The 25,414-nt window shown below is 41.6% G+C and overlaps 1 protein-coding gene and 1 long non-coding RNA gene across 4 annotated transcripts in view; one reads left to right on the top strand and one right to left on the bottom strand.

The window, feature by feature from the left end:
- Positions 1-10,164, top strand: part of LOC310679613 — a 46,330-nt gene extending 36,166 nt beyond the window's left edge. Inside the window, exon 8 of the long non-coding RNA XR_014512396.1 lies at positions 9,320-10,164. This is a non-coding gene — a long non-coding RNA (uncharacterized lncRNA). The remainder of the gene's footprint in view (positions 1-9,319) is intronic.
- The window catches only part of DPYD (dihydropyrimidine dehydrogenase), a 498,994-nt gene that overhangs the window by 34,812 nt on the left and 438,768 nt on the right, over positions 1-25,414 (bottom strand). For all 3 annotated transcript variants that reach the window (XM_083444836.1, XM_083444835.1, XM_083444837.1), the window contains one exon: positions 24,661-24,840. In XM_083444836.1, the coding sequence (XP_083300962.1) occupies positions 24,661-24,840 (180 nt within the window). The remainder of the gene's footprint in view (positions 1-24,660; positions 24,841-25,414) is intronic.

Genomic DNA, 25,414 nt, shown 5'->3' with positions numbered 1-25,414 from the left:
TGTATTGCATAATAGACAACTTGAAGAATATAATTCTGGTTGTTTCTGATACAAGTGTTGCCTAACTTCTAAATTTCTGAAAGGTTTCACTTAACATCTCTTTTTATAGGTCACACTCTTGATTGGACAGTGGTTTTTATGTTTAATTATGGTCCTGCACCATCACTGTATTTGTCACAGGGTTTTTGTTTTCTCAGGTTCATTTCATTTTGCAGCCCTTAATAAAACATTTGCAGACTGGGGCCATGAAAGCTTTCAGTTGACATATAATTCCTGAGAGTTTGCCCTGCATCTCAAACAGTGCTTGGGAAGTTCTAGTTTATCCTCTCCAAAAGGAACTAGGTTCAAGTTCACCCTTTCACAAAATGAACCAGTTCATTCCAAGTTCACCCAATTTCCTCTGCAAAACAAAGTCAGCATTCAGAAGGTTACAGTTTAAATTTGTGCAAGTCACACAGCTGTTAAAGGCAGAAGGCAACATTCACTGTTTTCTTACACCTGCCCTTCTCACTGTAAGCCAGTGATGGCCAAACTTGGCCCTCCAGCTGTTTTGGGACTACAATTCCCATCATCCCTGACCACTAGGATGATGGGAATTGTAGTCCCAAAACAGCTGGAGGGCCAAGTTTGGCCATCACTGCTGTAAGCCATTATTGTTGGATGAGAGTGAATCTCATCAACAGGGAAGATAAGGAAATGCCTCACATTCTTTCCTTTAGATTTATTAGCAACCATGATTAAGCAACAAAGTATTCTTAGCAACATCAATACCTCTCTAACTGCCTAATAAGACCAAAAATGTTGCCTCCATGTTTTGCTTACTAACTTTGTTTAAGGATGTCTGATTAAATTATTATTCTTTTTTAATGAAAGCTTTTAATTTCTTTTTTTTTTGGGGGGGGGGAGTGTAGTTGGGTAAAGGAATGAAGCTGAAGCTGAACTAGCAATTAGTCAAAATTCAAACCCAAAATGAACTTAGTTCACCCAGCAATCGTGAAAACAACTTTCAGGTGTCGTTCAGAGATTTTTGAACTAGACCAGTGAATGTTGTTCAGCTGAACTAATTCATTTCAAGCGCTGATTTCAACCAACCTCGCCTCACGGTTACTATGAGGTCAACAAGGGAAACATCTAATAGAAAGATAGGTAGCCTTTCTACCAAAACTCTGTCATACTTATGAGAAAGCCAGTCACACAGATTAGACACTAAATCCTAGCTAGTGCTTGTAGGCTGTGCTGTTGAGCCATAGAAAAAGCATGGCCTAAGGCAGGCATCCCCGAACTCGACCCTCCAGATGTTTTGGGACTACAACTCCCACCATCCCTAGCTAACAGGACCAGTGGTCAGGGATGATGGGAATTGTAGTCCCAAAACATCTGGAGGACTGAGTATGGGGTTGCCTGGCCTAAGGCATCAGAAATGTTGTCTGCAGAGGTAAGAAGTGGTGGAACAAGGTCACCTCATCTCCAAATTTGGAACCACGTAGCTAGGTGAACTAAGGGTAGGCATTTAGCACGAAACTTGGACTTGCAAATTTCGGGAATATAATCAAGCTTGCACTGAGGACAATGCTTAGAAACAATCATGCTAAAACACCTTTTCTTTTTTATACAAGAGAAACAATGGCCAAACTCTTTGTCATAAATTTAACTGGGGCCAAATGAATTTTCCTCAGGCTTTGGATCTGGTCCACAGGCCACCATTTGACCTTCTCTGATTTAAACACAAGAATAATTTTCCTTAGACATTTCAACTGGATTTGCTTGTCTTGTCGAAATCTCCTATTCTAATTGGTCTGAACACTTTGCCATTGTACCAACTTCCTAACAGAAGGTGGTAAATAAGAGAAATAATAAATCCTTCATTATAAATGCAGACTGAGCAGAGCTAAAAGGAAAATCAATGTTGCAATTTTAATTTACCACTTCATTGTGTAAATTTATATGCAAGCCTTGTGCAATAAAGTTTTCTCTGGCATATTAACCAATTCTTGCCAAACAGAAATGCTGCATTTTCATTTTGCATTCTTTTCTACACCGAATAAAGGGCCCCGTTTTTTCTTAACTTTGTCCAAAAAACATAGCCTTCAAGCAAGACAAACTAAACATATAGTCATTGGTTTATCTGAGAGCTATCAATTCTACGAGCCATTGTGGTAAGGACATTATTTAAACAAGAGTCCATCAAATGCAGAACATCACAGCTGATGTTTTATTGCTTCCATAAAAGCCATCTTGGCTTGAGTATACAAGGACCAGCACAAACACAAACTCCAACACAGCTGCGTAGCCAAACCTACTTAAAAATGTATTGTTTTCGACAAAGGGCAACTAAGCCAGTTTTGAACAACATCTTCTGAAATGCCACTTCCAGAGAACTAGTCCAGAACACATGGCAAATAGCCAAATCTTAAGAGCTTGCAGCTTTCAAGCTGTGTATGGGAAAACCTTGGAGTTCCTTGGAAGCTTATGAAGGACTCCTCAATGTGAATATCAGAAATGGCATACATGGTTACCCAACAGACAGGCTGCCTAGCCACATGGGGTGATTGTTATATACTCAAGCCAGAATGCACCGTTCATCAAGCTTTCTGGATCTGTTAGCTGAAACTATGTGAGCCTGTAGATCATTTTAAACCAGAAATGTTATGTCTGGACCAAGTTCCCGTTAAACAATACAGGAATAAATACTTTAAAGGTAAAGGGACCCCTGACCATTAGGTCTAGTCATGACTGACTCTGGGGTTTATTGGCCGAGGGAGCTGGCGTACAGCTTCTGGGTCATGTGGCCAGCATGACTAAGCCTCTTCTGGCGAACAAGAGCAGCGCACGGAAACACTGTTTACTTTCCCACCAGAGCGGTACCTATTTATCTACTTGCACTTTGACGTGCTTTTGAACTGCTAGGTTGGCAGGAGCAGGGACCAAGCAATGGGAGCTCACCCCATCGAGGGGATTCTAACCGCCGACCTTCTGATCGGCAAGTCCTAGGCTCTGTGGTTTAACCCACAGCACCACCTGCATTGAAAAGGAATAAAATTGAACATGTATTAAAAGAAGAAAATTTGAACATTATATGTTTACAATAAACTCATGTAGCAAGAAAACATAGAAGAGCATTGACAAATACAGTCATATCTCTTGTTATGTCTGCTTCGTATTACGTTCTTTCAGGATACGTCCCGCGGTGACCCGGAAGTACCGGAAAGGGTTACTTCTGGGTTTTGCCGCTCGCACATGCGCAGACGTGCAAAATGATGTCACGCACATGCGCAGAAGTGGCGAATCATGACCCGCAGATGCGGGTTGCGTTCTGTTCATGTTGCAAACAGGGCTCCAGAACAGATCCTGTTCGCAACCAGAGGTACCACTATAAAAGATTAGGGATGGACTTTATAACATCAGATAAGACCAAAAAACCCCCAAGGTGTGGTAATTTATGTAAAAGACAAATACAACCCCAAACAGCTATTTAAAGATGAGGATGGAAGAATGGTAGCTATAGAGATAGCATTATAAGGTGAACAAATTGTGATAATGAGAATCTACACACCAAATGATAAAAAGTTGGAATTTTATAAAGAATTGGAAGAAAAATTGTTTGATTTTATGGATAAAAAATAATTTTAATGAGTGACTTAAATGGGGTAGTCTCATTAGAAATGGATAGGACAATAAGAAGAACGGATTCAAAAGAAGGTAGACTACCTCTGACTTTCTTCAATTTGGTGGAGAATTTAAAATTGATTGATGTTTGGCAACTTAGACACTCATTTGAAAAAGAATATACCTATTATGTGGAGCCAAATCAGTCTGCTGGAAGAATCAACTTGATATGGATATCAAATTAGTTAACACTGAGAATAAAAAGAACTGAAATACAATCAAAGTCTTTATTAGAGTTAAAAGGAGAAGAAAACTCCACATTGAGGTGGAGGCTAAATGAAAGTCTTCAAGGTAACCAAATAACTACGCAAAAAGCTGCAAAAATTCTGAAGGATTATTTTGAACTGCACTGAATTTGGATAAAGGGACAGATCTAAATATATTATGGGATACATGCAAAGTGGTAAGGAGAGGTTTTTTTATTCAGCAAAGTGCGCATCAAAAAAGAAGTTGAGAAGGTAAAAAAAAGGAAATTATGGATGAACTGATAAAAAATGAAAAAGTTGATTAAGAAATCTCGAAAGGACACACACACACACACACACACACACACACAGACATGTCTGTGTGTGTGTGTTTGTGTGTTACAGGCACAATTCTCAATGTCAGTGAACCAAGAAAGTGAATGGAAAATTAAAAGGTTGAGACAAAGAAATTTTGAATTTGCAAACTAACCAGGGAAATTGCTTCCCGTTTGTGGAATGCTCTTCCCAGGGACGCTATGATTAGGTGCTATGCAAAAACATTCCTCTGTAACCAGGCCTTTGGCTGATTAAACAATCTATGGCCTTTTGAACATGTTTGTGGAAGTGGGTTTATGGGTTGTTTTTGTTATTATTATTATTATTATTATTATTATAAGTATTTTGTGTTTTCTGTATTTTTAAGCTATAACCCACCCTGTTATCTTCAGATGAAGGGTGATATATATAAATGATGATGATGATGATGTAGTATTCGGAAGAGGCAATAACTGTTCTCGGGGTTGCTCAGGTATAAATCCAATGTAGAGATGGGGTTGCTTGTATCAATGGGCTTAACCATGCCTTTCTCTGTGTTGGATTTAAACCCCAAATTCTTACACACAATGCTTCCTCGTAGCTTTATTAGTGTACATGTTGTGTGTGTGTGTGCGTGTGTGTGTGCACGCGCATACTAATTACAGTATTTCTGAAACTTGGATATAAGCACACAAAAAAGGTTCTGTGCCTAATGTTTTAATTTTGTTCAGTATTCATATTCACACACACACACACACACACACACACACACACACAGTGTCAAATAAAGAAAACTTTACCCTATTTTTTTCCTGTGGCATCTGGTGTTTGCTGAAGAGGAAATACGTTTATGGGCTGAGATGATGAGAAAATGTGAAGTACTCTTGCAGGACTGAGCTGGGAGCGTTGACGATAGTCGTGGGTTAAGACTGTTATGCATCAGTTGCTTACAACCCAAATTGTTTCGTTGCCAGTTCATTACTGAATGACAGCACAGAAGCAACAAGAATGCGACTGTAATCATGATATTACAGACTCGCTCATCATGCTCTCAAGATGAACACCTCTGTCTTCTCAGAGTATTTATAGAGCCTCCATACATGATGAAGCTGAAATGTTCCTGCAGTCAAAATGGTTGGGTGATGAGCAAGACCTTCCGCCTGAAACCCAGGAGAGGCACTGCCAGTCAGAGTGGACATTATGGACAGGATGGACAAATAGACTGGCCTGGTACCCTACGTTCCATGTCTGCATATTAAATTTAAGTTAAACTGAATAATTAACCATGAATTCAGTGTTGTTGAATATAAATATTCAGCATGCAGTGGTACCTCAGGTTAAGCACTTAATTCGTTTCGGAGGTCCGTACTTAACCTGAAACTGTTCTTAACCTGAAGCACCACTTTAGCTAATGGGGCCTCCTGCTGCTGCCGCACTGCTGCAGCACGATTTCTGTTCTCATCCTGAAGCAAAGTTCTTAACCTGAAGCGCTATTTCTGGGTTAGCGGAGTCTGTAACCTGAAGCGTATGTAACCTGAAGCGTATGTAACCTGAGGTATCACTGTACCACCGAGTCCTAGAGTGGAATCCAGTGCTACACTATGATGAATGTTTCATCAGTAGAAGCACTGCACCTAGCCAGACAGAATGACCCCATATCTCCTCCCCCTGGGATTTCCTGACATGCACATGCAGCCAATTTTGGGGTGCATGCAGTGGGTGGAGAGGAGGAAAACCCCCATTGTGCAAGCAGAAGTCCTTCCACAGGGCTTCCACTCACATGGCCCATTAGTTGGACACAACCCTTTGAACAGGATTCACCTAAGTATTACTCAATAAGCTTTAATTGGGAAAATAGCTTCTATCAAAGGCATCATGGACTTTGAAGAAGGATAAAAGTGAGAAATGAGCTAAGAGGAAGGCACATTTGGCAAATCTTCACCGTGATCAACTCCTGCCCGGAAACCTATGTCCCCACATTGGAAGGAGGTGTGGCTCCAGAATTGGCCTCCATAGTCACTTACGGACACACCGTTAAGGCCGTGCTCATGAAAGACAATCTTACTTGGCTACGAGTGATTGCCAAAGAAGAGGATGACTCAATAGGAGACCTACATTGAAACCTGGCGTCTTTATCCAGATAGGGCTGGGAGAGAACCCAGCCTGAAATCCTGGAGAAAATACTGAGCTAGATAGAAGAATTGTGTGAGTCACTATAAGGCAGTGTCCTATGTTTTGTCTCTTACAGCCCTTCGGATATTTATTTATCTGGTCATTTAATATAAAAATAATTCATGGCCTGCCCTTTGTCTGCAAATCTCAGGATAGGTTGCAACAGTAATTGCTGAAATCAGTTTACAACCATCACCCCATGGTCGACAGCTATCTGAAGACAGCTATCATATCTTCCCTGAATCTTCTGTTCTCCAGGCTAAACATGCACCAGGGGATTGAGGGAAAACTAAAAGTCTTGCCTGTGGACCCAGCTCGTTGGAATGCGGGTCCGTCAGAGGTGGTGATGGGATGAGTCAGCACTCTGTCCTGGAATGTCAGGTGCCGACTCTGGGATTGTGCTTTTCATGCCGGATGGATATTGCTATCACACACACAAAGTGCAAGTTACACCGATTTCCTAAAGGACATGCTTCTCAGTAGGAGTGCTTAGGTCTGAAGAATGAAGAAAAGGTCAAGGAATATGTACAACAACCTTAAGCTATTATTTAGTATCGTGATTTATCATCCCTTGTTTGGGGGTTGAGATGACGATGTTTGTCACCACGGAGTCTTTTCCTATAGTGAGAGACTGGTTTTAAAAAATAAATAAATCTGCTTCTCAGTTTCTACAGCAGCCCTCCATGCTTTCGGCAGGCTACTCATCTTTATTAAAGCTGAAAGCTTGGTCTGCATGTTTATCCACTTATCTTTAAAAAATAATAAACCTGCAAATATTTTTGAGAAGACTTGCAGAGCCGCTCCAGGGATCAGAGTGGGTAATGGGGCTGGTGACATTATAGCATTGGCCAATAAATGACCTCCACAAATTCATCTTCCCCATTCTATATCCTGCCTGCTAAAATGTTCTGTGTTAAACACTTGCATAGGAGCTGAAGAAATGCATGTGTTTATAGAACAGCGAAACGGCCTCCATCGGTCAAAAAATTGCACATTTGTACACGCCCTTATTGAACCTCTCAGGAAGTCTGTGAAGGAAGTTAGTAATTTCTTACTACCCTGTGATGTCACACAGTCAGCTTTATGGGTACACAGGAGACCTGGTGGGTCTGTTATATCCAAATCCAATAAAACTATTCACCATTACGCCCACCCCATTAAATAAAATTAAATGAATGTTCAAATAATGAACAAATAATAATAAAAGACCAATAGATCCTTCAAATTAATATTAGCATCTATCTACTCATTAAATATATTATTAGGACACCTTTCATCAAAATTAATTCCAGGGTGGTTTACAACAAGAACAAATTATATAATATACATGTGCCTGGATACACCAACAAAGACCACAAAAAAACCAGCAGATAGAAAACCAGGAACACTGTGGCAAATGGTTCAGTAAGAAAAATTTTTATGACTAGCATTAAAAGGTAACAACGTTGGCATCCACATGCATTTGCAAATGATTCTTTTTTTGTCCTATGAAAAGTCATCAGTATTTTAGTGTGTATTTCTAATATACAAAGCTTGGAATGTGTTTTTTGACTAACATACACCTATTTACAAAGCAATTTTATCTAGTATGCTGCTTTTCTGGTATGGTATTTTACTAATGAATGCATTTTTTAGGCACATGTTACCCTACCATTTATGGATTTTTGTACACATAACTGGGCTGGAGAACCACATTTCAAATTTCCGAGGACTGAGAATGTCAAAGGATGGCTCTGTTTCAGTTCTTGTATTGCTTTGGAACATGCAAATTAGCTAGGTTCGCCTTTAAATGAGAACTGATTTAATTTTTTTCCTCATCCCTCTTTGTGACCCTCCAGATGTTGTTGGATTCCAATTAGCCCAAGCTAGCACGGCCAATGCAGGATCAGGGGTGATGGGAGCTGTAGTCTACTAACATCTGAAAGGCTACAATTTAGCCACTCCTTGCTTAGGTTACAACTGTGGCTGTCTTAGTTTTGTTAGAATGTCTGCTTTTGGTTTTAAAGCTTATTCTTTACTTATCCCCCCCCCCCAAACAGTGCTCTTCTTTTGTTACCTGCCATGATGCAGCACACACAGAGTGACACCCCATTACATCTGCATAACTGGATTGTTAGAAATCAGCACCTTATATACTGGATTCCTAAAGTAACGCTAAATTTCGCTGAAGTAAAATACCGCTTGCTATTTACAAACTGTAAAACAATGTACCATTGGTGGGGGATCTCCATACATATGGTGCGTTGAGCAGCGTTCCTAAATAATTCCCAGTTGTTAAAGGGGCAGATTGTGGAAAATGATATATGTAAGAAGGAAGATGCAAGGCATGGCTTATAGTCACCGAGTTACACAATGAATTACATGAAAATCTCTAACGAATATGACAATCAAAATCTCAGATGCAAAGCACAGCGTATCACGGAGCTTTCTTCATTAAAAATGGTCTACTGCTGATCTGAATAAAGGGCAAATAAGGTCAGCAGGGATGAGGCATAATTATTTTAAGCGTCAGTTTTCAAAATACAGAAGTGCAGTGAGAATGAGTAAGATTCCAAGAAATTAATAGGATGCTTCCCAGAATCTTTTTGGCTACTGCACTGCTGTAACATGTGCCTGAGTTGTTGATTAGGCAGAGGCTGAAATCCTACACTTACTGGGGCGGAAGGGCTACTGTTAGTGTTAATTATTATTTTTTAGTAAACCGGGCAATGCAAGAAGTTAGCCCCTTCAAAAAGGCAACCGAAATTTTGCAGCCTGGATGTGCCTGAACTGGCCACTCACAAGCCTGCAGGAGTTTCTTCAGTCCATGTATAAGAGCTGGAGTACAGGATGCACCAGGTTAACTGCCTGTGAGGGAATGGGAATATGCTGTCAATGTGCACATCTGTTTTGGTGGAAGACAGTGGCATAGCATGGGTTGGAGGGCCACGTGGAGGGAGGGAAAGGGACAGAATATGCATGTGCATTCAACTGCCTAACAGGAGATCCCATCTGCAGAGATAAGAAAAGAGGAGTCATTCTGTTGTCTGGAGGGGTCACTTCCTGGATTGCATGGAGAAGCTGCTTTCATCAGAGCCCAGCAATGGAAGCATGCAACTGTACTGAGGATGCACTGAGTGTTGAAATTTTGTGCACCTAACCATTTTGCTCCTGGGGCAACCACACCTGTGCCACCCCCCCCCAATGCTACACCACTGTTGGAAGATGCCTGCTAATTGACGTATGCATGTACCAGACAGCAAATCATTATCATGAAGAATAAAGATTGGACATGCACAATCAAAAGAAATATTAGATAGTGCATGACAAGAAAGTTAACTTCTTGTCACAGCTCTCATAGATAATCAAAATGTTCAGTTGCGTAATGGTTTAAATTAATTGACGTCCAAAACTTCTGATCAACTAAAAAGGTCACCTGAAAACAGCAGATGGCAAACTTCACCTTCTAAGAACACTTAGGATAACCCATCTTGTAAGATGGTGTCTGCTGAAATAAACATGCTGAACTTAAAACAAGGATGCAGCATCTTTGGGCTTCGAGATGTTGCTGAACTGCAACTCTCATCATAGTAGACCATGGAAGGTGGGGGAAAGATGGGAGTCAGAGTCCAAAATCTGAAGGGCGACAGATTCCTGATCCCTGATGTAAAAAAATATTATTTTTTGTTTGCTTCAGAACTACTGCTTCACTTATATGCAAATGCAAATTAATTAATTAATGAATCAACTAAAACCCACGTGAGTAATGACTAAGATGGTGACACAGCCTTGATTAAAATCATTCTTTCTAAACAAGTAGATTAAAACCATTCTTTCTAAACAAGAACTTCTGTTTCCCAGTCTGTTCTGAACTCCTTTCTGCTTAATAACTAGTTGACAACAGAGTGAGCCATAAATGAACACAATGAATGCAGCTATTTTTTGCAGATTTGTCACAATGGAAAAGAAAAAACTCTGCATCTATTGTGTTTCATAGTTATTGGTGCTCCCCCCCCCTTCAGTGATTTTCCAATTGAGGACTGCCTGCCCAATATGACCTCTTTATTGAGCATTCATACAGATTTGCTTGCACAAAGCTTATGCAGAGGTTATATGGTGTCTGTGTTTTATTGAGCATTTGTTCCTATTTATTTGTGGGGATGTTATATGAGAAATAACATCCATCCTGATTTTTTTATGTAGAGGTTTTCAGTTTCCCCATCTGTCTTTTGGGTTTAGTGCATTTCCCATCCTTTTCCTAATCATATAAAGTCAGTATTTTTAAAAAGTGGATTTGTTGCAACATAACACGTTAAATCCGCTTTAATTGTGCAAACCTAACTTCCTGGTGCGTGACTGAATTCCTCCCATAAACGGTCTGGAGACAACCCTAAATTACCAATGAAATAAGAATGCTAGTCAAAGTAAGAGTGAATATATACTGTAACATACATTAAAGTAGCACTTCTAAGAAACGTTACTAAATAAAAGGAGAAAAAAAACTAAGCAACTAGACCCTAGTTGCCATTTGGCCATTATCTTAGTGTTCATTTAGTCTCCATCCCTAAAATGAAAGTAAAAAATTGGTCCATTTCAAAAGGGTGTTTGTTGCACGGGAAACAAAACGAAATGATGCTAAGTACTTTCCATATTACAAGTGCAGTTAAACAATTATATCATAAGTAACTGCAATGCATTTATGAAATGGACAGTTTTGAATATGCATTTCACTAGTGAAATTCAAATATTCTACAGTGCTTTAGACATAACAAAAGTTGAGGTATGGGGAGAGAGAAAGATACAGAAAGCTTGCTCTGAATTTAAAGAACTGCCCTTCTCTGCCATTGAAGAAAATTCTTCCACCAGCAAATTCCGGCTGACTGCTATGATGAATGCTTTATCACTAAGATCCAGGCTCCCTTTAAAACAGTGATTATTATTCTTGTCATGACCCCTCCGGTCATCAAATCATAGGGTCTTTTGTCATGAAACAACTGTCCAATAAGGAATAATCTAGGGAAAAGCCTGTAGCATAATATCTTCTACCTCTTTATAGTCACAGTAGGAGTTGGAAAAATCTACTCCTTCAAGTTATTGCTTGCTTAAACCCTTTTTTTGGAGGGGAATATATCTTTAATTATGTGACACAAGAAACTGGGCTTTTCAAGTTCCAGAGCAGTTGGAAAAGAACAGTTTCCATTTCAAAACAACCTGAAAGTACTCTCAGGGTTCAGTAAAGGCTAAGATCTACACAGATACTAATAGTTTGGCATATTTCCCAAATAAGCATGGCAAGAACCTGCCCCAGTGGGACAGGTGGAGAAATTTAACCTCATTTGAATTTTGCACTGTTTGGATCAAATTGAGAGCAGATCCTACTCAGGAACTACACTGCAGTTGCCTAGAGAAAATTTGTTTACAGTAGGTTCTCAGGTGGCCTCACCCAAGATATAATGCTATTATGATATGATATATGATATTGCTATTGTGTGTTGTTGTTTATATCTACCTATCTACCAAATCTATTTATATAAAAAAAAATCACTACTTAAATACATATATAGTTGTGCTGCAACATTAAGAATTGTTGTTTTAATGTCATGCTATGCATTTTGTGTTTTTATACTGCCCTTTGGTCTTTAGATGAAGGGCAGTATATAAATTTAATAATGATATTTATATTAGCCACTACTTCTACTTTAATTTACTACAGAAGTAATAAAAGGTGACTTATTGCTTTTGACTTTCTTGAGCTCTATTCACTTAGAAGAAAGCTCCATTATGGCCAGAGCCCCATAACCTAGTTATACCTGCAATCCAGAGCATCATGCTTGCAAAGGCCTCCCATTTTCTGCCACCAAATACTCCACTTGAACATGGCTCCTTCTATTATATGTGCCGAGAATTTTCCCATCTCACAGACTATGAAGCTACATGACTATGTCATACTTTCATGTTCAATTATATATAAAATATCCCACCAGCTTTTCAGGCTGTAGTTGGCTTACAACAATGCACAGAACACCATACAATGATAAGAAATCAATTAAAAACCACACCATCAAAAACAACAACAACACATTAAACAGCAGCAAAAAAAAATCTATAGGATCATATTATCATAGAATGGTAGAGTTGGAAGGTACTCCAAGGGTCATCTAGACCAATGCCCTGAAACGCAGGAAACTCAGCTAAAGCATCCATGACAGATGGTCGTTCAGCCTCTGCTTAAAAAACGTTCCCCCCAAAAAAAGAGTCTGCCACTTCCCGAGGGAGACTGCTCCACTGTCAAACAGCTCTCAGTGTCAAAAAGCTCTTCCTGATATTTAGTCAAAATCTCCTTTCTTGTAACTTCAAGCCATTAGCTTTTTTATTTTTTACTGTTGCATCACATTGCTGACTCACATTAAATTTGTGGCCTACTAAGACTCCTAGATCCAGAAACAACTGTTCTATGGTGCCTGGCCAAGCAAAAGCATCTTAAATGTTTCTACTTGGATGTGGGGGCTGCCACCAAGGATGCCCTGCCCGCCCTAATTGTGGTCCCAGGCCATTGCTCTGTAAATTATAATGCAAAACTGACGGACCATTAAAAAGTAAGGAGTTACAGTTTCAGAGGCTCAATAGGAGCCAGTGTGGTGTAGTGGTTCAGAGCGGTGGACTCGTAATCTGGTGAACCAGGTTCGCTTCCCTGCTCCTCCACATGCAGCTGCTGGGTGACCTTGGGCTAGTCACACTTCTCTGAAGTCTCTCAGCCCCACTCACCTCACAGAGGGTTTGTTGTGGGGGAGGAAGGGAAAGGAGAATGTTAGCTGCTTTGAGACTCCTTCGGGTAGTGATAAAGCGGGATATCAAATCCAAACTCATCATCATCATCACCATATACCTATATTTTGCTAGGCACTGTACTCCCCGCCCCCCAAAAACCCATACACAACATTCCTGGCTTGTAATCTAAAAGACAACTCAAAAGAAAAAAATGTGGAAAGGGGGAGAATGGGAAAGCCAGCAACTTCAGGCACAAATTCTTCAAAAAGTTATAGAAGTATTAAATGGCCATGTGGAATGGCAGCAGAGGAGAGGAGAGGCCAAATGGCAATTGGCTCAAGCCAAGCTGAAGAGGCAAGACCCACTGTCCCAGCCCTCTCTCCATGTGGCTGGGTTTCAGCATCAGCTAGGTGAGTTTCAGCATCAGCCTAGGTGACCAGGTGGCTACTAATAGATGAAGGTGAGAAGCCGCCAAATAGCAGATGGTCCCAGCTGAGCAAAACAAAAGTAAATCACAAAGAACCAAGTTCTGGCAGCAGGCAGTCTTGCCTGACGAATGCTGACCACAAAGGCAGAAAAACAGGACATCAACTCAGAGCGGCACAGGATTGTACGACACAGTCTTACAGGACCATAGAAGCAAAGTCAGATCAACGGCCCACCTGGCATAGTACTGTCTACACTAACCAGCCCTCTGGGGTTTTAGACAGGGAGCCTCGCCCAGCCCTACCAGGAAATGCTGGGGACGGAAGCTGGGACCTTCTGCATGCAAAGCAGTTGCCCTACCACTGACCTATGGGCCTCCCAAATATGTTATGATAACGTGTAAGGGGGTAAAGAGCTTTGGTGGTGACTGGCAGCACCCCTGCCACAATAAAGGTGAGTATTAAAAAGGTAAAGGACCCCTGACAGTTAAGTCCAGTCGCAGATGACTCTGAGGTTGCAGCGCTCATCTCGCTTTACAGGCTGAGGGAGCTGATGTTTGTCCACAGACAGTTTTTTCCGGGTCATGTGGCCAGCATGACTAAGCCGCTTCTGGCGAAACCAGAGCAGTGCATGGAAATGCCGTTTACCTTCCCGCCAGAGCGGTACCTATTTATCTACTTGCATTGGTGTGCTTTCGAACTGTTAGGTCGGCAGGAGCAGGAACCAAGCAACAGGAGCTCACCCCGTTGCAGGGATTCGAACCGCCGACCTTCCGATCAGCAAGCCCTAGGCTCAGTGGTTAGACCACAGAGCCAACCACATTCAAGGTGAGTATTAGGAGGAGTTAAAGCTCACATTATGAGCTTGTTGTTTCAGGAACTGCCTTAGTGCTTCAGAATTAAGGGTCATGCAAATAAATGAATCAAAAAATAATAGAAAAGGGCCACAAATCGGCTGATTTACCCCCAGAATTTTTCCACATGACCATACACACCATGAGCCAGCATTTATCACCATGAACCTAGTTTCTGGAGGGAAAGCAGACCAAGCCTACCTACCTGTGTCTGTGATCAAACGACTTTAGCAAACGACTTCAACAAATGCAAACACAAAAATTGGGATCTGAAGGCTTGCCACGACAAGTCATTTGTTTCCTCGTCGTTTACCTCGCTGCTGCTCTTCCTGACGACGCAAAAACCCAAGGCTCTTTCCTTGCAGCATCCCATCTATTCATCTAACCCTAAGCCATGAAAAATATGTGGGGGGGGGGGGAATGTATCGAGTGAAGCCACACTTAGTGCGAAGGGGTTGATGGAACATACAGAGATGTTATGTATGGCAAGAGGTAGAAGGGGGTAAGGGTTCGTCGTTAATAGGAAAAGATGTCAAAAAAATTGAAACATAATAATAGTGCAATTTATCCTTGCTAAACGTACTGCAGTGCACTGTAATTAAATATGAAAACCTAAATTTATCTCTGTGTTCGGCTGTCATTAATTTAACAGGGAATGCACATGTTGTAATCTAATGGCTGATTCCACCAGTTCCCCTCCCAACGCGCAGCATATTAAAATGTATATTAGCCTCAAGGTGCATAAACACAAAATAATAGGGCAAAGGTTTTGGTGTGTGGAGTAGGGGAGAAAAAAATCCATGCTCAAAGGCCGTCAAGTAGCTGGTGATGCAAGGGAGCCACTCACTTAGCCTCATTAAGCCAAAGCTCTCTTTTGCTTGTCTTTTGTTCTGCATGACAGCAGCCTCTTTGTTGTATAATAATTCATTCCAAGTTCGTTCCAAGCTACCGAAACTGGTGAACTGTGGCCATTTTAATGAGAAGTATTGGTGCTATGCATAATCTGGGAGCCACGTGGACCAGGCAATCACAGAGCACTGCAGCCAGCAAAATGAGAGACTGTCGAAATCACAAATTTGTCAAGTTGTTTTTGGACAGGGGTATTATAATAAGCACTAAAATATGCATCCTATTACTTTGCATCTGCCAGTCAAAGATCACTGTAATGAATGCATGCTGTAGGGTATGACCAGGCCGTTGTTGTAAGTAAAACAAACTGGAGAGTACAAAAAAGAATTATGTATTTTTGGCAGGGCTTGACTTATTTTTAAATCCTTTTGCATCAGGAGTTGGATTTTTCTGGCACCGTCTCCAACGCCAGCAGTGAACACACTAAAACTGCCAAAGCTAAAGAGTTAACTGGAATAAATTGCTGTTGATCTCTCTCTCTCTTTCTTTCTTTCTCTCACTCTCTCTAATGGCTGTGTTTACTAGCTGAAAAAGACAAAATCTTAAAACACAGCACTCACTCCCAGCAAACGTAACACACAGCCCACGAAGGCACACACAGATTAAATCATTTTAAAACTCACCTCGCAATCATTTTAGCATCCTTTGTTTAAAAGTTGCTACTGAAAATAGCTTGGCGCTTTGCAAAAAGTACATTTTATAACAACCCACAATCTCACGAAGGGGTCCTAGATAGGGACAGTACACACACACACAAATACACTGTGCATACAGCACCCCCTCTTCACCCCCAGGCAGGTATGGGCAAAAGCTTTAGGCTCGCAAATGAATAACATGCAGAATCTTCACTGATATCGGTCTCATGTGAGTGTTCATCCCTGGGCACAAACTCGCTATATTCAGATTCCATTTGACACAATCAAGGATGGGCAACTTGGACAGAGGCGCATGCTAATGGGCGTGTTCACATGTGACATTCCTGGGGGGGGCGGGGCTTGCAGACCTTCCAAGTGTCCCTATTGTCCTGGATTTACAGAACCATCCCGGTTTCTGATTTGATCCCAGAATGTCCCCCTTTTCCTTAGGATGTCCCTATTTTCATCGGAAAATCTTGGAGGGTGTGGTAGGAAATTCTTATTTTCATCAGAGAAATGTTGGAGGCTATGGAGCTATGCAACCCCCGAGCCAAGGAGATAAGTAACTATACAACCTTTAGAAGACATCTGAAGGCAGCTCTGTATAGGGAAGTTGTTTAATGCTCATTATGTCTTTATATATGTTGGAAGCTGCCCAGAGTGGTTAGGGCAGATGGGCGAGGTCAGATAGGTGAGGTATTATTAATTTATTATTATTATTATTACTGAATAGGACTAGCATATTTTCATCAGAGAAATGTTGGAGGGTATGGGCTTGTGAGGGCAGAGACTCATTTCCTGCTCTCCGCTATACACCAGAGGGTTCTGTGGACTGTGCTGACAGAAAGAAAGGAACGCTAGGCATGTCTGCACCTTTTTACACAGTGGTGAGATTCAAAACTGCTGCATGCTGTTCAGATTCTTACCACTTTGTTTATAATTGGTGAGATTTCTCCTCGCTGCCCCGATCACACGTCCTGCCTTAATGCTGCAATAACGAGGGGGTAGAATTTTCATTCTTTAAAACGGCAAGCTGCCTTCTTTACACAAGCACAAATCCGCTGTGTGTAGTATATATCTATAACAAAGTTATGTAATTATATAACTTACTAATTTACGTAGCTGTTTCTATTATACGTATACGTTTCTAATTTAAAAACAAACAATAAATGGAATGATAAATATGTGGTCTGCCTCAGTTTATGTGTACATGATGCATATGATTTACATGTATAAAACACACATGCCTAGTGAAGCATTGGGGTGGGCAACTGGGCAGTAGAGGAAGGTGTTTAACCCTTCTCCTGCCTCTGCGCTTTCTTCTAAAAAATGGCCTCTCCCCAAACTGGTTTCCCCACTGCGGGACTGCAGGTGCATGCTTACTGAACGTGAACCTCAAATTCCAGTAGCTGCATGGGGATAATTTTGTGAGGAGTGACACTAAAGGGTGGTGGAAATAGTAAGGCACTTCCTGTATCTCTTCCATTCAAAACACAGGCCTCCCGATGCTGCGTCTCCTCCTCAGGAGAGGGCTTGGCTGCATGTAACACGCTGCTTGCCTCGCAAGAGGGTTTTTCTGCAGCTCAGGCTGTATCGGCTCAGAATCAATAATGGAGCCGGAATGCATATCTCAGAGGTAAAAGTAAACAATGGAACCAAGCTAGCCCTTTAACACAGAGTGATGGGAATGTTCTCCTCCGGGAGTCAAAAAGCAGCTCATGGATTTTTCAGTTCTGCTGAAAATTATCAACTCTTGTATTCCAGTGCCTACAACACATTCCGTTTGGTGGCTAAAAGGCACTGTTTTTTTGTTTTGTTTGTTTTGTGTTACAAAAAAACTGAGTGATTTAAAAAGGCCAGAATGGAATTGAATCTGTTCTGGTTTCCTAAAAAAATATTTAAAAGCAGTGCTTTTTTTCCTGGGGATATGCAGGAGTACAGATACCGCTAAACATTTTGTGAATCTATGTTTGGCCTCATTGAGGGGCAGTATTTCAATATGTGAAGGAAAATGAGAGTACCCCTAAACCGTTTTTTAAAGAAAAAAGCACTGTTTAAAAGTATTGGATTTCCTATCTTGTACACCAAAATAGTTTGGTGTCATACACAATAATCCTAAACTGATGCTACACTCTTAATAATTTTGTATCAATTAGTTCGCGCTCTCTCTCTCTCTCTCTCTCTCTCTCTCTCTCTCTCTCTCTCTGTGTGTGTGTGTGTGTGTGTGTGTGTTTGCAAATGTGTGTGGTGGTGGAAGGGAGAGAACAAGCTTTATTTACATGTTTGTATACTGGTGGCACCTGAATAGGTAGATGAACTGACTTAAAGGCGGTTATAGACTAGAACATTTTTGTTACCACCAGAAGACACATGTACATTTTTCAAACATAATTGCAGAAAGTCTGCAGAGAGCGATCAAGTAAGCAACCAATGAAAGACTCTTGGAAGAGACAGACAGCAGCAGATAGTGACTACTTATCGATCCAATTCTACTATGGGGAATATGATGTGAAAACACACACACGTTTTAGCAGACTATTTTTTACACTATCCTCAATGTCCCCAGGAACATTAGTTTGAAGGCAAAAGCATCCTTATACCTATATTAATCAGCTAATGCTGTTTTATATCCAAAGTTTTTATTACTGTTCCACAGTACAGTTTGTCAGGTTGCAAGGGAATACCAAATGAATCATGGAAATTAATGAAAAACAATGTGTCACGTTTGCTGCGCTGGGTTTTCACATGAGAAGTTCGATTCCTTTTCTTCCCCCCACCAAAGGTTTTCCACAATTCACTGTACTATATTACAAACCTTTCCCTCCAAACTATGGTAATACTTGCTGGATGAAATGACATCAGAGTTCGATACAAACAATTGCTGAAGCTTAAGACATTGCATGGACACACTATTAACAAGGCAAAAGAATCAACAAACCCACAACAAAAAATAAGCTGCTATTATTACCAATTAAAATAAAAAAATAATCACCACCAGGTAGCACAAAAGTTAAGTAGAAGCAATTCACAGCAGGATGTCTGACAGCACCTAAAACAGCACAAGGCGTATGAGAGCTTTTATTAAACTCTTTAATACACTTAAATTCTAACTAACCTATGATGAAAAAGTGATGCAGAGAAAGAACTTCTGTCAGCAACAAGAACAATGAAGCAAATTCGATAAGCGCAAGTCACAAACTGCACTGATGGAGACAATCTCCACTCCAGCCCCGCACAACCCCCCGAAAAACTGCTCTGGAAGGGGGGGGGGGGAGGACTCTCCAGAGCAGATTCTTTCAAGGGGGGAAGTATAGGGTCTGGAAAGAAGAAACCCAAAGTCCTGTTGCACAAGCAGTGTTCGTTTTGTGCAAGCAAGAAGATGTAATTGAGTCTCGTCCTATATCTTTTGACTGAAAACACAGTTCTGTCCTTGTAAATTTCTGCTCAGAGGTAAGCACTATTTAGTCCAGTGGGGCTTATTCCCAAGTAAGTTTGTATAAGATTTAAGGCATGGACCTATCTCGTTAGCAGGGCTGTGCAAGATTCTTCAAGGTTCTTCAGAACTTCCCCTCTCCTTCCCCCGAGTCAACCTTTTTGGCATGCTTCTAGAAAGCAACATTCAAAATCCCATCTACATCTTAGGTAAAGGTATAAAGGTACCCCTGCCCGTACAGGCCAGTCTTGACAGACTCTAGGGTTGTGCGCTCATCTCACTCTAGAGGCCGGGAGCCAGCGCTGTCCGAAGACACTTCCGGGTCATGTGGGCAGCGTGACAAAGCTGCTCCGGCGAACCGGCACCAGAGCAGCACACGGAAACGCCGTTTACCTTCCCGCTATAAAGCGGTCCCTATTTATCTACTTGCCCTTAAGGGTGCTTTCGAACTGCTAGGTGGGCAGGAGCTGGGACCGAACGACGGGAGCTCACCCCGCCGCGGGGATTCGAACCGCCGACCATGCGATCGGCAAATCCTAGGCGCTGAGGTTTTACCCACAGCACCACCCACGTCCCACAGCGCCACCCGTGTCCCCATCTACATCTTATCCATATCCAAAATATCTAATCTACAGTGGTACCTTGGTTTACGAACTTAATCCGTTCTGGAAGCCCGTTCTTAAATCAAGACGTGCTTTCCCATAGCAGCGGGGGACTTAATTTACAAATGGAACAAACTCAACAGGAAGCGAAACATGTTCTGCTTCCAAGGCAAAGTTTACAAACCAAAACACCTACTTCATAAACGAAGCTGTTCTTAAAGCAAAGTACCACTGTATACCATTAGCTAGACATGCAATAGGGTAGTTGTCCACATGGAGGGAACAAAATTCACTATTTCATTTAGAAACTTCAAAGTAAAAAACAATAATCTCCTAATGGTATACAGATAAAATTATACATAAAACCTGATCAAAATCTATAAACTATTTAAAAACAGACTTAAGAGCTGCTACATTTTTTCTTTTAAAAAATCATACCTTGCCATTTTGTTTTATTTTTAAATTGTGGTGCATCCCTTTGAAAACAGCAACATCATTATGAAAATCATACAGGGTTCTGACCACTTTACTCATTTGGAAGTAGATCCTTTGACTGAAACCAAGTGAGATACAAGTAATTCCCTTTTATACATAGTTATAACTAATTTGTCAAGTTTTTGAATCACGGGTTACACAGCTGTGGGGTTGAGCAGTCTGTCAATATTTTTGTTCAGATTCTCCTAGTAAATGACCTACGTTGCTGGGTCACATTAACAGGGAAGGGAAATTTGGATAACATCTGCTAAATGTTTACGGTGGCTGGGAGCAGGCAAAGCATTCCAAATTCATTGGGTGTTCTCCAGGCACAGTTAAGCAAATCATTGGCACTTAGCTGTGCCCTTCAATAGAATATAGGGAGTGGATTACACCCTTTTCATTTCTTTCTAATTTATAGGCTGCAGCGCTAAAAATGGCTTCCAAAACGAACAGGACTTTCGATTAAACATGCTGAAGATCAGGCTGCAAATGACAGGACATGGGTGGGAATAATTTACTTACTTTACTCATTAAATTTATATTCCCCCCTCACCCTTCCTCTCAAATGAAGGGTTTCAGAGAGCATTCCTGAGGTAGAAGGCAAGCTTCCAGTTCCTGTATGGGCCACACTGCCACTTGATGCAGGATTCTGTTCGTCAATATTTTTAGATGACACCCAGATGCAAGTTTTGCCACTTATCTCCTTCGTCAGCCTTCTCACCCCAGAAAATGAACTTGATGCCTTATATGCATCTAGAAATGGATGTTGGAAAAGACGACTAGAGGATGAAATGAATGGTTTTGTGTTTTGGGGCTCAGACCCCATTTGCATTTAGTTTTTTTTTTGGGGGGGGAGTGAGTCACTTGTATCTCAGCATCACTTTGCCATCTATGAAATGGGTGTTTTGTGGCTGGTTACTTCCACATCGGCAGCCATTTTGTGAATGAGCATGACCCCTCATCCAGGCATAGCTGTCAACCTTCCCTTTTTTTGCGGGAAATTCCCTTATTCCAGCGCCATTTCCTGCTGGTTCCTGCTGCTATCCCAGATGGTTAGATATCCCGTAGACTGTCCCCGGGACAGGTGAGGCTGCTGATCCCTTATTTTCGAGGCTGCTGATCCCTTCTTTTCAAATCTGAAAGTTGACAGCTATGCATCCAGGGCACTCATTTTGTAACAGCACCCAAGGCGCACTATCAAAATTCCAACTGTATTCATCCATGCCCCTCCCCCCCCAAAAAAGCTGGAGAGCCCATGCATTAGACTCAGGGCTGTGTCCAAACACCCACTCAACCATGGAGTTCACAGACTGACCACCAGGCACGCACTACATAAACGTGTCTCAAAAAGTTGTTGTGAAGATTAAATGGGAGGAGAGCCATGTGTGCTGCCCTGAGCTCAAGGATAAAGGGAAGGGAAGGACGAAATTGTAATGCTACAATCCCACTGGTGATCTGCAAGGGCTTTTCAAGCAGGTGGAAGCATTCACTAAGGAGGGAAGAGGACAAGGGGGGCAATTTTTCCAATTGTCCATCCCTCTTGCTGTCTCCAGAATCCCCCCCCAAAAAAACATATCTGGAGGATGTCACAACCCCACCCCACAGAATAAATTTTGGAGGTGTGCTGGGGGCCTGCATTGGGGAGGGGAAGTCAGCAAAAATTCCTTTTCTGCCTGCATTAGCAGACACCTCTGTTTCAGCAACCGTGCAGGGAGACTACTTGGGTTCAGCCTGAAAACAAATATATAATAGAGTATTAGACTGAATTGTTTTTTTCAGTGATTTAGCCTGGGGAGAGGGGACACAAGTTTTTTTTGTTTTTAAAAATCTGCTAAATAATTTAATGCTTGCATCCAATGTTCTTTAAAACAAGATTATTCCCTTTGATTTTCCATTCATGTTAGATTTCCAACACAGCCATGTAAGCTAAAAAAAGAAGAAGTTAAAGGACTCCCGGATTGTTAGGTCCAGTCAAAGGTGACTATGGGGTGTGGCATTCATCTTGCTTTCAGGCCAAGGGAGCAGGCATTTGCATTTGTCCACAGACAGCTTTCTGGGTCATGTGGCCAGCATGACTAAACCGCTTCTGGCGCAATGAAACACCGTGACAGAAGCCAGAGAGCATGGAAATGTTGTTCCCACCACAGCGGTACCTATTTATCTACTTGCCACTGGTGTGCTTCCGAACTGCTAGGTTGGCAGAAGCTGGGAAAGTGCAACAGGAGCTCACTACTATCAAGCATATTCGAACCGCCGACCTTCTGATCAGCGAGCCCAAGAGGCGCAGTGTTTTAGATCACAGCACCATCCACATCCTTTCTAGCCAGCTGAGATACCTTGGATATGACAGTATTCCCTCTTCCCTCACCCACTTCAATCTTTTCCATGGCATCAGCCTTTGGGTTAAGATTCATTTATATTACTAAATGTTTAAGAAGCTTTTTGCACCATACCTTTATATAGAATTATTTCTTGATATAGTGACAAGCTGAGGAAAACTATGAATTGCAGTCCCTCTTCTCATTCAAAACACTGAAATGTGGGGGGAGATGGGAGGGGGAGATTCTCCCACAAGTGCTATTTTGCAAAATGCAAAGATACAACAAAAGATGAAAGTCCTTGTGTTTCTGGATGGCCCTGTGTTAGGCAGATGTGAACAAGCCTTGTGATACTATGAAAACAAGCGTCTGGGGAGGGGGCTGCTAAGCGGGGTGGGGTGGCAAAGAGACCCCGAGCAGAAGAGAGGTAGTACATAACCTCAGGCACCTGAGTTTAACCACTGAGCTTTAGAAGTTGAAACCCCCCAAAATGTTTAATTATTATTCTTAAAAAAAAAAAAGACCTAGAAAGACTGTACTCTCCAGGGCTTAGTGATAGGATTGTCTCTACAATCGAAAGGTAATGTTATAATTTTCAGAGCTTCACAGAGAACAAAGAAACCTTTCCCCCCCCCCCCACTAACACCTTCCTGAAAAGAACTCCAGTCTCCAGCAATGATAAGCAGAGATTTGGAGGTATCTGACACTCCAAATCCTATTCTTTTGTAAATCTTTGCTTTATACAACATTTTCAACCATGTTATATTAGATTTTTCGAAGGATAATCAATAGGCATGATGTATAACTGAAAGCACTCTTCAAAGTGAATCTCTTCCAGAAGCCAGAAACAAAAGCCTAGTGCTTTCTTTCTTTCTCTCTCTCTTTCTCTCTCTCCTCCTCCTCCTCCTGCTGCTGCTGAAAATCTAGCCTGAGCAGTGGGGGGAGGCAAAAGCCGCCGGGGAGCAAATTAAAAAGCCGGTTTTGACCACGGCTCTCCTCGTTGAAAGCAAAAGTCACCCTGAGCCGGCTGTAACTTATTCCAGCTGGCAACAGTCCCCGAGGAATCCTGTTGCAAATTGGGAATGCTTAAGCATGGCGGAGACGTGGAGAGAATTCCGACATGGCTACAGTGGCGTGAGCTTTCTGGGTTTCCTCTGCACCAACCAGATCAGCTGGAAAGGGAGGTGGAGCTCCTCCAGGGAACGGGTCTCAATGTTCAAGACTGTGACCCAAACTCTAAATCTGTTTTAATTGGTGTGACATTTTCCAAAAATAAAATAAAATAAATTGTTGTATTTGCTAATGGGAAATTATAAGGAAATAAAGGTTTGCCCTGATACAGCCTGAATGAGCCCCACATACATCAGGACTGTTCAAGGTATTGGAGATGACCTACAAAGCTGGAGGTGGCCTGACTCCAGCAATATCTAGAGACTTTGCTGCCTCTACTCTCACATGCCTTTAAGACCTGTTGGCAGTCCCATGAACAGGCTAGGCGTCCGTGGGGATCCCTTCTATCTTGACAATTCTGTGGTTCCATGAAACCCCACATTACCAAGCTGTAAGGTCTCGATGGGATTTGATAATAGTGTGTTCCCATACCTGAACACCATATAATGATGATGTTTAATGAATCAGCTCAACAACTGCTTCTCTGGCATGTTTTTTGAAAGGGGAGAAAGTTGGCCAAGTGGGAGGTTAGGAATGTGGCACAGCTTGGATTGTGAGACCAAAACTTACTAATTAAATACTTGGTCCCCCCCCCCCTCTTCTCCACCCCAGACAGTAGCATAGTGGCAAGCTTCATACTATATTGAAAGGTGGCATAAAAATCTTGTAAATAAATAACGAATTAACAAGCCCCGGAGCCCAGTACCCGGCATAGCCAAGCATCTGAGAGTGAGTGGTCTAATGTAACATACCTTTCCCACCAGGTCAGCGATCTTGGGCACAGGTTTTCCCTTCTGATGCCTTATAGTTGGTGGGCTCTGTCCATCCCAGTCTTGAAGTTCTTCTATGCTTTGCAGATAAAGCAGAGCTCTCAGCCCAGTGCAGTAATCCTCAATCACGGTAAAATCTTGATTCTGTATTGCACTGCAAACCTACAATAGAAGATGCAAACTTTGTTACTATGGAAATGTGTATCTACTGGTGTTAGAGGCAGAAGGTACAGAACTCATGAATGAAAATGACCGACCTTTAGTACCCAAGTCTTTTTGAGGCATGGATTGTTATACTTGCTGTAGGGTTTCAGGTAAATTGGCAGCCATGAGTAGGTTCAAAGAGGACAGAGTAATCAGTTGTTCTTTACTCTCTTCTTTGTTTTAGTACTATGGATTTGGCAACCAATCCATTGGTCCAGTTCTATTTGCCGGTAAGTGGTCATTGAACATTCAGAATTTTTAGCCCATATTACTGCCACACAATAACTCAAGTACTTGGATGTATTCACTGATAAGCAAGCTGCAGCAAAATAACTGGAACTTGCCCCTTGTACATTTTATTAGTGTGCGGCATAATAATGCTTTTCCTGAACAAAATAACTTGAAAGCTTGCCATTTCCAGTTACTTTCCTACCTGCTTGTTCCAAACTTTAATTGAAAATGAGCCTTGAAGAACAACCCCCGAAAGAAGAATTCAATATTATAATATACCTCCCTAGCTTCCATTTGCATT

This window comes from Podarcis tiliguerta, assembly GCF_965153285.1.
Source record: "Podarcis tiliguerta genome assembly, chromosome: 6".
NCBI classification, from domain to species: Eukaryota; Metazoa; Chordata; class Lepidosauria; order Squamata; family Lacertidae; genus Podarcis; species Podarcis tiliguerta.
This window is presented reverse-complemented; position numbering and strand designations above follow the sequence as displayed.